General features: G+C 41.5%; 1 protein-coding gene across 5 annotated transcripts in view; it reads right to left on the reverse strand.

Moving 5' to 3' along the window:
* Positions 1 to 12426, reverse strand: part of Kdm2a (lysine demethylase 2A) — a 69535-nt gene that overhangs the window by 11018 nt on the left and 46091 nt on the right. For 3 of the 5 annotated variants that reach the window (NM_001108515.1, XM_087573849.1, XM_087573838.1), the window contains exons 13-15: positions 3924 to 4007; positions 1759 to 2028; positions 1289 to 1420 (exon numbers count right to left, since the gene is read on the reverse strand). In NM_001108515.1, coding sequence (NP_001101985.1) covers positions 1289 to 1420; positions 1759 to 2028; positions 3924 to 4007 — 486 coding nt within the window. Of the gene's footprint in view, positions 1 to 1288; positions 1421 to 1758; positions 2029 to 3195; positions 3263 to 3923; positions 4008 to 6386; positions 6725 to 12426 lie in introns of those variants that run through there. The other 2 variants (XM_087573860.1, XM_087573871.1) reach the window with 2 other exon arrangements.

Consider the following 12426-nt stretch of genomic DNA (forward strand, 5'->3'; position numbering starts at 1 on the left):
TCTCTTGCCTTCTACATCATAAAGTAAAACAGGTAGGAAAACAACTGGAAGAATCATCCATTTCTAAACATACTGGTCTACATGGGAATTTAAAGCCTGAAAGCTAATGAGCAACAACAGTTCTTTTTTTTTTTTTTAAAGATTTATTTATTATATATAAGTACACTGTTGCTGTCTTCAGACACACCAGAAGAGGGCATCAGATCTCATTACAGATGGTTTCGAGCCACCATGTGGTTGCTGGGAATTGAACTCAGGACCTCTGGAAGAGCAGTCAGTGCTCTTAACCGCTGAGGCACCTCTCCTGCCCCACAACAAACAGTTCTAACACTGGCTTTCAGCCACCTTGATTCTTGGCTGTTTGACCAAAGTTAGGCTCCCTGAACAGACTTTTCAGGGTCTGGGCCAGTTTAGATGAGTTTCTTCTCCTAAGTATCTCGTGTCAGTGGCACCAGACTCGACCTTGCTATTTGGGCAAACTATTGAGATTCAGAGATCAGTATTTCAGCCACTCATTGTTCTCAACTGTAACATGTAAATTCACATTAACAAGGTACACTCTCAATTGCTTGTGATATAGTAACACAAACGCTGGTTTGTGGTAAGAACTAAGTTCAAAGTGTTTATGGCTAGATACGGTGGCATTTGCTTGTAATTTCAACACTTGGGAGACAGAGGCAGGATTATCTCAGTAACTTTAAGGGCAGCCTAATTTACAAAGTTCTAAGTTCTTACTGAACAAGATGGGGAGGCTGGCTAAATGTATTTTCTCACCTCAGAGTAATTGGGATACTGGCATGTCATCATGCCAGTCACTCATGTACCTGAGACCTAAATTTGACCGATCCAATTTCACAGGCATGTTCCACCTGGGGCACTTTAGGAATATAGTATTTAAGCCATATCATATGATTCTACCTTTGAGGTTGCAGTCTAAATACCAGATCTCAACCACTCTTGCCACAATCCCTTTAAGCTTACAGCCTGAGATACAATGAGCGATGTAGCAGAGATGCCTAGGAGCTTGAAGCGCCCTCAAACATGTCTTCGAGTTTCATTACAGTGACTTTGAACGCACTGTCCAGGATCCCCTGGCACATGAACTGGCCTATTTTGTATACTGTTCTCTCTTCAAAAAATTATTAGACAGCCTGATTCACAGACACCTGGACAGTGGGCTATTGTTCTCCTTTGTGACTAGGGAGCTGCAAGTCCACGGTAGGGATAGTAGCTGCTCTTCTGACAGGTGTCCCAATCTTTTGTCAAGGGCCTTTAGGCATCTCTTTACCTGGAGGCAGCCAGGATGAACTATCTCGTTGCAGATGCAGCATTCCATGAGTTTCTTTTCAAAGTCCTGTGTCTCTTCATTCTGATCTACTTCTCCACAGAGAGAACATGTAACTGAATGAGGCAGTCTAGGCTACAAGAAGACAAAGATCAGAAGACCAGATTTTGAACCTTTAAATTTCATAGTCCCTTTAAATGAAGATAGGAGACTTGGCACACTTGGGATGTACGAAGACAAGGTAGTAAGCAGAGGGGGTTTTACTGGGGAAATGACTGACAAAGATGAGGGACTTAACTGTCTAGGAACTAGACTATTGGAGGCAATTAATTCACTGCTTGTTGGCTTGTCTTTTCTTATTAAGATAACTTTCCTTCCAAACCCACCTCAGCTGAGTCTCCCTGACTTAACATATACATAACTTCTCTGGCACCAATACCATTCCCTGCAAAGTTTTCACCCAGATCACTTACTGCTAAGCACTGTCTGAGGACACAGGACTGCTTCATGCGTCCAGGCCCACCAAATTTCTTCATGTCCCTGCAGTAGTGGCAGACTCCACATTCTCCTTGCACACAGGCTTTGCATTTCCTGCAGCGCACTCTTCTCCGCCTGGCTCCTGACACAATGGGGGAGGCTGCAGCAGGCCTTACAGGTGTTAGGCGCGGAGCCGGCTTCATGGTGTGAGGCTTTGTGATGGGAATTGTAGGAACCCTCACCTTTGGCCTGGTCGGAAATTTAAGCTGGAAAGAAGAAAGCAGTGCAGTCAACCATACTGTGTTGCTGTAAACCCGAAGAGGGCCAAATATTACATGGTAATGAACTTGGCAAAAAGATGTCTGTAGGCAAAACTGGCCATAGTAGATTTTTATAAATAAATCTTTATAAATAAATTTTTGTTGGAACAAAGTCATGCTCATTTATTTAAGCATGTATTCTCTATGGCCATTTTCAAATGCTATAGAACTATGACACATTTTGACTGTGTGGCATACAAACATACAGAATCTCAACACTGACAGAAAAACCTGCTAACACTGTTCTAACACTCTGCTATGTCTTTTAATTTAGAGAGCTGTAAGGCTTGCTTTGCTCCTCCCTAAAGCTTTCTGGGTTAAGTGCTGATAGTACTGATGGTAACTCTGAATAAACCCCTCAACAGGATGGCAAAGTCCTAGAAGGTGAAATTAGTCTTATGCATTTATCACTCCAAATGGAAGCACACACAACTTGTCATACTGCATCTAATAACATTTAAATGTGGAAAAAATTTCAATGTTTTTTGATTTTAACACGTGTTTATTTATCTGGCTAGAAACCTTTTCAAGGCATGAGAACCATATCTTATATTTTTTTAGTTTCTCATTTCTTAAATAATTTTCTGACATGAAATACCAACAGCCATAAATAACTGAATTGTTTTAGGGTAGTCTCTCATGACTGGCGAGACTCCTACACCCAGGAAGAGGGAGGTAGCTCTTTAAAGATACTATTCAAACTGGGTAGCATTGGGGGGCCAGAGGCCAAGTGGATCTTTTGAATTCAAGGACATTCTGGTCTACAGAGTGAGTTCCATGACAGTCAGGGCTACACAGAGAAATCCTATTGCAAAAAACCAAGGAGATAATATTCAACCCAACACTTTTAAACCATTTTCCTAAGTACTCCGGAATGTTAGAGCTTTGCAACTTTCAGGTAGGAAACACTGAAGAGAAGCTTTATTTAGTTCATGGTCAGGACAGAACACCCTGCCATGGACAGCAAGGTAAAAAGTTATAAAGGAAGTAAGCTACAAAAAACAAAACAAAACAAAACAACAAAACAAAACACCCCCTCAAATAAAAAACCCAGAAAATTCATTTGCTGATGGAAATTCTTTTTAACTTTGGCTGGGTGTGATAGTAATCTACCTGTAATCCTAGCACTTTAGAGGTAGAGGCAGGTCATGAGTTCAAGGACAGCTCTGTAAACTTGATGAGACCCTGTTTCAAAAAGGGGAGAGTGGTAAATTCGTCTCATCGTAAAAACAACAAAAAACCTTATAGTATTAAATACATATGTAGAGGTTTAAACTAGCTTTTAATCATATTTAGCCGAGTTTCTGGTTCAGAAGAATGGTATCTACTTTGGTCAACAATGCATCTGAACCCGGTAAGAGCTCTAGCAGGACAGTTTTGTTAAGTCAACTTCAAAGAGAGACAATTACCCTGAACTATGATGAGTCAGAACAAAACCAAGTAATGATTAACCATCTACCGATGGTTATTTATTTCCTCATTGAGATAGGGTTTTGATACGCAGCCCTGACTGGCCTGGAACTTACAACAACCTTCCTCCTTCTATTTTCTGAGTGCTGGGATCAAAGAAAGGCCTGTACCATATGCAGGCCTATTAAGTTTTTGTTGCTGTCTTGGTGAGACAGGGTCTCACTATGTAGCCCTGGCTGCCCTAAAGTCACAATACAGACCAGGATACTCTCAAATTCACAGAGATCTACTAACCTCTGTGCAACTTTTCCTGATTATTAAGGCATCGACCAAAACCCATCTGTGTCTAGCTGTCTTTTAATTCCAAAATGATAGTGATTAATTGACAATAAACTTAAGTGGCTTGAAGATCAAGCAGAAAATTCTCTTACCTTATCCCTTTTTGGCCACTGTACTATGGGAACTCCAGTGAGGGCTAACTTGGGATCACTACTGGCAAGTTCTTCCAGCAAAATCTAAGGATCAAAGAAGTTGAGTACAGTCAACACAAAGGCTAAGCACTCTCAACAACATGCAGACTCAGCCTTACCTGTGCCCTGTGAGCACCACAAGATGGACAGGTTGGCTGCACTTTCCCTTCATACACTTATGGCAAACCAATTATATCAACAATGGAAAGAGAAACCTCAGATTATACCTATCTGCTATTGAGACTCTAACTTTGGATCGCCAACAGTTCTAGGACCGAGGAAGCAGATCTAGTCAGCTCCAGGCCAGCCTGGGCTACACAGTGAGGCTTTATCTCAAACAAGAACAGAGACTTCTTGCTCTCAACACCGTATCTATATATTTCTAAGAAACTGACGCAACTAGATACTATAGTGTTACAGTGTTTTATGTCAAGCAATTCTATACAGGTACAGGATAATCAAACTTTTCATTACTTCTGCCCTTTTCTAGTCTTTTGTTTGTTTTGTTTTTCAAGACAAGGTTTCTCCAGGTAGTCTAGGAAGTCTCACTGTAGACCTGGCTGGCCTCAACCTCATAGAGATCGGCCTGTTTGTGTCTCCCTGTTTATGCTGGAATTAAAAGTGCAGCTTCTTCTGCATTTTTTCTACAGCAGCAATTATCAGTTTTTGTTTTTATTTTGTAGGTGTGGGCAAAGGGACACCAAAATGAATGGCTAATATTAAATTAGTAGGACAATATAACCTTAATGTCCTTGTTCAAAAGAAGACTTACTTCTAGAGGAGAAGAGGAAGCAGTACTGGGGATTAAACCCACAATCTCACGCATGCACATTCTAGGCTAATGCTCTTCCCCAGACAGACTTGTTCCAAGGCTGATTACAGCTGCACACCCTCTGGGAGTTCACAGTGCACACAGACATGTGAGCAGAGTTTGCTTTGCATTTATAACTATAATAGGAAAGGAACAGTCTTAGATCAATGGTTCTTATGGCTTTAATAAAAAGTTTGGATGGCTTAGGAATAATGTGACAGTAAGAAGCTGCCAGTGAATCATATTGGTTGACTTTATTTTGAGACATTTTATGTCTGAAAGAGATCCTGAACCACAAACCACCTAGTAGAATATCCCCTTTGACTGCATGAACCACAAAGCAATGAATGCTACAGCAAAAGAACATAAGAGACAGCTTAGCTTTTTCTTAAGTGTAAATACACTAGCTTTCAGCAAAAACTAAACTTTGACCTAGAAGGATTAGTGCTTGGGTCATCCTTAACAAGCATTTTCATAATCAGAACTTTTAACTATTTTTATCCTTAACCTACAGATTATGCTCTAAATTCCAGAATTAGGGCTCACAAAAATCTCTTTATATATTCTGAAAGATTCCTCTATTAAGATCCCCTTTTTACCAAATCTCCAGATGCCTCACACCTTCCCCCAAACCAATCTCATTTTCAGTCATTTTATTTACTTCAAGTTGCTATGGCACCCTATTCTAGAACCTCATGCTAGCACCATACTGTGTGGGGGTGAAGAGGCAGGGTGTGGTACCACGTGGGACAAGGTTCTGGTCCCAGCTCTTAATCTCCCTAGGGTGAAAAATTCAGGTCCATTCAAAATGTGCACTGAGGAGTGCATGGCTCCCCTCCCCCACTTTGCATAAGGGAGGAGTAGGACTCTGCCCATTTCCTCTGCGGGAGAGAACTGAGCTGTCCACAAACAGGGACTTTCCACTTTCAGCAAAACAGACTCCACAGAAAGACCTATGATTAAGAGAGTAGAAAAGGAACTTAAGTTCACTGAAACAGTTTAATTCCACCTGCAAGACTTCTGTAGGGGGCACAGGGAAGGGCAGAAAGACAAACTGTGTGGGTTGCGTTGGGTGGGGGCAGTTAACATACACACCACTCAATTACTGGTGTATGTGTGGGTGTGGAGGGAAATGCAGATTTCCTTCCCAGCCTAAATTCGGTGGGGCCAAGTCCGCAATGGTTTCATTAAAAAAGACTGTAGCTGAGGTCCTAGGAGAAACCATAAAAAAAGCTACCACCACTCGCCAGTGGGGATTTAGGATCAGGGATCGAGGGTGGGGGTGGGTGGAGTGCGGAAAGGCTCTGCCTATCTAGGTTCTAGGCATTTGGGAAAACATTCAAACACAGGCCCACACCCCAGAGAACACAGGAAGGGAAAGAGAACGAAGGGCCTCTGATCAAGCAGTAAGTACTCCCCAAAGCCAAGCAACCCAGTTCCAAAGCACATCCCACCAGCTAGAGAACAAGTGTTAACAACGGCTCAAACAACACAAGTAACACACGCATTGTCCTGGACTCGCCCAGCAGGCAGTTCTGCCTTTTATGAGAGACAAAGTCTCTACAGTTATACACACCCCAAACCAGAAAGGGACTGCCAACCGACCGCCTGACCTTGCATTTCTTGTTGCTCTGGAGCTGCAGTGGCTCTTGGGTGAAGTTTCCCCAGCGCCTTTGTTTTGTTTTCTGTGCTGAAGTTGTGCGGAAGGAGTTAGCTTTTCTGCTTCTAGGAAAATCCTGATTTACGGGAAAATCCTGAATCTCCCAGAGCACGTAAGGTTGTAACCCTTCAGGCTACTCAGAACAGCGTGGAGCACTCTGAGCTCCTTCTAAAGCCCTTCAGCTCAGCCGCGGCTTCCTGTGCCTGCGAACAATGCTGCTGCGTCACCCACATGCAGCTCCCAGAAATGCTTTGCAACGGAAGATGGCAGGAGGGGGAGCGCAGCTCGAGTGAGCCAGCCAGGCAGAGGGCCTGGCCGTTCTGCTGCAGCACCCGGAGGGGAGGTATTTGGCAGCCGCTCACCTCCTCGTGATTGGAGGAAGCATAGCCGGGGGAGGGAGCGTGGCCAGCCCCGGCCCCAGTTCCTTCCCTCCAACACTGCAACAGGAGAACCCAGGGCCAGCTCTGGGAGGGCTCTTGGTACCAGACTTCAGGAGGCACCGGTGGAAGGGAAGGAAGGCTTTAACCCAATCCACAGGCAACATCTTCATACCTTTACAGAAGCCTCACATCATTCAGCTCATTGTCACTTATTGAGATAACCAGAGCTCTCTCACTGACAGTTCACAGATTTCTCTCCTCTCTGGAATCCTAACAAGAGTTGAATCTCTGAGGAGGAAACTGACAGCAGCTTACTTTCCCCAGCTCTTCCTGAGTCAATTGTCTTACACCTGTCCACACTCACATAGCTCCATCCCAGCAGCAAGTATTTATATCAACATCTTCAGAAATACCATATTACAGGTAACACAGAGATAAAATATGGCTGTTCTCATTCACCATAAATACAGTGCATGCCTACTTTTGGTTGTGACAAGGAACCATCAGCATATTAAAACTCTACCTGCAGCAGTCTTTTATCGATTCTATTGTGAACAAATCAAGCTACTCTGGTGTAACTGTAGATCAGAACACTTTATCCTCTTGACTCTATACAAGATACAGACAGGGAGTTGGGGAATAGGCCTCTCCCAGCTGCAGTCAGTAGTCTCCTCTGCCCATCAGAAGGCCTCACACTCCAGACACCACTCGTTTCTAAATGCCTGCCTCATTTACAATCCTAAGGTGTGACTACCTTAATGATCCTCTATGAAGCAAACAGCCCTTCATCCTATTGACACTTTGATGACATCATTTATTCTGTCTAGAGGTCCTGGAGCCAGGTCGAAGCTCAAAGTTGGTTCATACGCTCACTGAGATACCGGAGAAAGGGCAGACTCACCCGGGTGAGTCTGAGGTCTACACACATCAGCACAGGAAGAGAAGCTGCTAAGAAGCAGCAGAATTTGCATTTTCCAGAACCTCCTAATATAACTGACATAACATCTAGCTTTTCCTACCATTAATTTTTTAAGTTACATTTATTTATTTATGTGTGCATATGGATGTCAGGGATAACTTTTATCATATGGGTCCCTGAATGCAGGTTGTTAAGCTTGGCAGTAAGTGCCACAATCATGAGTTGTTTCTGGAATAGATACAGTGGCCTAACAGGATTTCTGGCATCTGAAATGGTGTCAAGGGCTGTGTTTGTGGATACACTTTCTGCCAGATTGTTTCCCTCCCTGTGTTGCCTACCCAGGCTTAGCTCTAACCTGTGGGGGCTTAAAATGATCCTCCTGGATTCTGAACTTGTTCCATGTGCTTATTTTCATAGTAGCTTACAGAATGAAAGAGACACTTCTGTGTTCTTGGTTGAGTTCTTCTAGAAAATGCTTACATGGTCATCCTAACCTCAGATCGCTCCTTTGTACTTCCACTTTAAGATTTCAGGACAAAGTATATTCAGTTTATTTCATATGAAAAGTTTTAACAGTGATCTAGCTGGGGTTGGAGAGATGTCTCAGAGGTTAAGAGCACTGACTGCTCTTCCAGAGGTCCTGAGTTCAATTCCCAGCAACCACATGGTGGCTCACAACCATCTGTAATGGGATCTGATGCCCTTCTCTGGTGTGTCTGAAGACAGCTACAGTGTACTCAGATATGTAAAGAAAATAAATATTAAAAAAAAAACAAACAAACAAAAGGCAAACAAAAAACCCTAGTGACAGAACTATTGGGAAGTTTCTTTTAAAATGCTTATCTTCAGTGCTATCTATCCTAGAGGGATTAGTACTTTAGAAAAACATATTACCTCAAGGAAAATTGGTTATAGCCAAAACCTATCCAAAAAAAAAAAAAAAAAAGACATACCACTGCAAAACTCACTCCAATAATTTTCAAGTCACACACTAAACAGACCTAATTTACCCTCTCTTGTAATTAACAATAAATAGTGGCTGACAAAAAAAAAAAAAAAAAAAAGAGTAAACTGAGAAGATGAGACAAAAGATTATAACTTCAGGACCTACTTAGGCTTCACAATGGAACCCTGTCTCAACAGCTAAAGAGGAGCCGTGTGGCAGTGTACATCTTTAATCTCGAGACTTGTGAGGCAGAGGCAAGCAGGTCTCTTTGAGTTCCGGCCAGCTTGGTCACAGAGAAACTATGTCTCAAAATACCAAACCAACCAATAAAAAACAAACTCCCCAAACCTTTTTCAAAAACATCCAGGTCAATAGATAAGTCAGTAAGTATGGAGCAAGACCAACAACCTAATTTTGATTCCTGGAATCCTCAAAAAGGTTTAAGGAGAGAACCTATTTCACAAAGTTATCCTCTTATGAGGATGTACCCCCCTTAGGATACTAACCAAAAAAGTTTTGTTTTGTTTTCCCAAAGTGGGGGGCATATGAGGGTCCAATACCTGAGGGCCATCCTCTGGGCTTACAGATGTGCATCCCCCCACCAACACATACACATAGTATCTTGTTAGTGAAAATTGCAAATGAAACTTCATTGTTTGTTGTCTTATTTACTTTATGATGTATATGCATGCTTTCCCTGCATGTATATGCACCACTGCATGCCTGGAAACTGAGGTAAATAGAAGCCAGCAGTGGATTCCCTGGCATTGGAATTACAAATGGCTGTGAGCTGCCTTAGAGGTGCTGGCACTGTAACATGGGTTCTCTGAAAGAGCAGCCAGTGCTCTTAAAAACTGAGCCAGCTCTCCAGCCCCAGGTAACTACTATTCCTGTGGTTATTTGCTACCACAACTCTGATTCAGTACTATTAGACTTCTGGGGTAGAACTTAGTGCAAATCTCTAGATGAAAGATAAAATTTTAGAAGTGTAAGTTAGAATAGCATGAATTTATTGCACTACAAAGAACAGTTTCCCAATTAATAAAACTGAAAGCTGTTAGCATTTATAGAACATTATTATAGTCAATTTGTTTCATCTACCAGGACGGTTTTAGCTGGTGAAAATGAGAAGACTGGTACTTACTCCTTCCTTAGGATAAACTCATCTTCCCTCAGAGTTTGCTCTGAGGCCAGTGCATAGGAAATGCACAATGTTTGTACTTAGCCTACTTCAATGCCCATTCTACAAATGGACTTGAAGGCCCTAGAGACTAAGACTAAGACTGAGATGAATGAATTTCACAGATTTGTGATTAGCTACTTTGTTACCACTCCAGTTAAATTCTTCCAGTTGACTGTCATCACCTTTTTAGTGTCCTGTTCACAGCAGCTTAGAATGAACTTTCAAGAAGCCTTTCAATGAGCTACTTCTATGAATGGAGCTATACTATACAGTTTTACATTCTGCCTTTTTATTCAATATATATTAAGTTGCAACTCTTCTACTTGACAAACTAAAAATATCTTAATATAGTAGAAATACTATAATACATTATATTTTCTCAAACAATCAAGGTTACTCAAACATTTCCAGCATTATTTATGCTGATTCACTTTATCAATAAACTCATATCCTTTAAATGCTCTATTTTTTTCACTTAATCCTATTCTAATTCTATCCTCTATGATTCTTCAACACTATAAAACTTAACATTTTAGAATGTTGAAAGTTCTTTATGACAGTACTAAAATGAACTTTTCTTCAAGGAAATATGTAATTATGGCTATGTCATCTTATTTTTCTTTCATCTATCCTACTCACTATTTCTAAGAAACAGATAGATTGTAACAATATTTAATTCCTTTCTACATAAAAGAGTAAACTGCTTCCTTTTCCCAACTGCAGCTTAGCCACCAGCATATAAGTGCTAAATTCTCCAGTGTTGCAGAGTTCCCATCTATGTAGTGATTTGACACCTACCCAACCTAATTGTTCTAATTTTGTTAGTGGTGTTTGAGACAAGATCTCACTCCATAGCCCAGACTGGTCTCAAACTTGACCTTGTTCCAGCTTTCTGAGTGCTTGGTATTTATAGGCAGGAGCTATCACCTTGCATTAAAAAGAAAAGGTGGGGGTGGAGCATTTTATTTTTAATTATGTGTATAGAGACATGTGCATGAGTGATACAGAGTTTAGGCCAGAAGAGGGCACCAGACTGCTAGAGCCAGTGTTAGTGTGAGCTTGGAATGAGTCAATCAATATGAATGCTGACTACCAAACTTGGATCCTCTTGAAAGAGCAGCAGAGTGGCAAGTGCTTTTAACTGCTGGATCACCTCTGACAATGACGTAAAAAAGGAAGGGTTAGGGGGTTGGGGATTTAGCTCAGTGGTAGAGCGCTTGCCTAGCAACCGCAAGGCCCTGGGTTCAGTGTTCAGTCCCCAGCTCTGAAAAAAAGAAAAAAAAAAAGAAAAAAAAAAAAAAAAAGAAAAGGAAGGGTTAGACTAAAACTCTGCTATATACCAGGCTGGTCTTAAACTGACCAGGCTCAATGCTTTTTTGTTGTTGTTCTTTTTTTTTTTTTTTTTTTTTTTTTGTTTTTTTTTGGAGCTGGGGACAGAACCCAGGGCCTTGCGCTTCCTGGGCAAGCGCTCTACCACTGAGCTAAATCCCCAACCCCTTGTTGTTGTTCTTGCTGATACTGAGATTCTTAAATTTAAGCTCTGAACTTTGTAAAACTCTCACTACACATAACTGATAGACTCTGTTCTTTAAGACTGGATCCAAGTATTTTCTTTTTACTTTTGAAAGGGATTCTATTTTGTTGACCAGGCTAATCTGAAACTCCTAGGCTCAACTGATCCTTCTGCCTCTATCTACCTTTTGAGTCGATGTTATTACAGACGAGTAACATGTCCAGCTCTATAGAGGCTGCATTCTGACATCTCATCTGAGGTAAACAAGAAAAGTTATGAAGTCCTGAAACAAGAATTTAAAAACTGTCAGTCTATTCAGTCATAGGTCACTAGGTTCCTCATGCTCCAACCTGTGCCGTCACGTCTTAGTCAGTGCTGACAGCTATACACTTCCTAGTAATTCTGTGTGATTTTCAGATGGTTGGAGTCCTTTGGAAGCCTCCCCTTAACTTACTCACCTGCCTTCCTACTGCTTCCTTTTATCATTTTTTCTACATTCTCTCCTGGTAATCTATTGGATCATGATTTCCTTTAATCTCCATACAGAAGCCAAGCATGGCAGCTGGTACACACTTGTGTTCCTAGTACCTGGGAGACTCAAGTAGGAAGATTCATAATTTGAGGTCAGCCTGGGCTCCCCAGCAAGACTCTGCCTAAAAACCAAACCAAACAATTTCTTTATTTAGCCACATTATATCACTTACTTAAGCAAGTTTTTGTATTTCTAGCAGGAACTTTGACCTTGAACAATAAAATACTGTAGTATAATAGGGTATCTACAACTGGATTTAGTTAAAATTAGATCCATAGACAAACTTAGATATACTTAGAACTAAAAAGATACTCATTTTTATGAACTAGAAACACACAGACCAAGAGAATGTTGTAAGACAGTTTTAGGAAGGGCTGGAGAGATGGCTCAGTGGTTAAGAGCACCCGACTACTCTTCCAGAGGTCCTGAGTCCAATTCCCAGCAACCACATGGTGGCTCACAACCATCTGTAAAGAGATCAGATGCCCTCTTCAGGTGTATCTGAAGACAGCTATAGTGT

This window comes from Rattus norvegicus, chromosome 1 (assembly GCF_021556685.1).
Source record: "Rattus norvegicus strain SHRSP/BbbUtx chromosome 1, alternate assembly SHRSP_T2T, whole genome shotgun sequence".
NCBI lineage: Eukaryota > Metazoa > Chordata > Mammalia > Rodentia > Muridae > Rattus > Rattus norvegicus.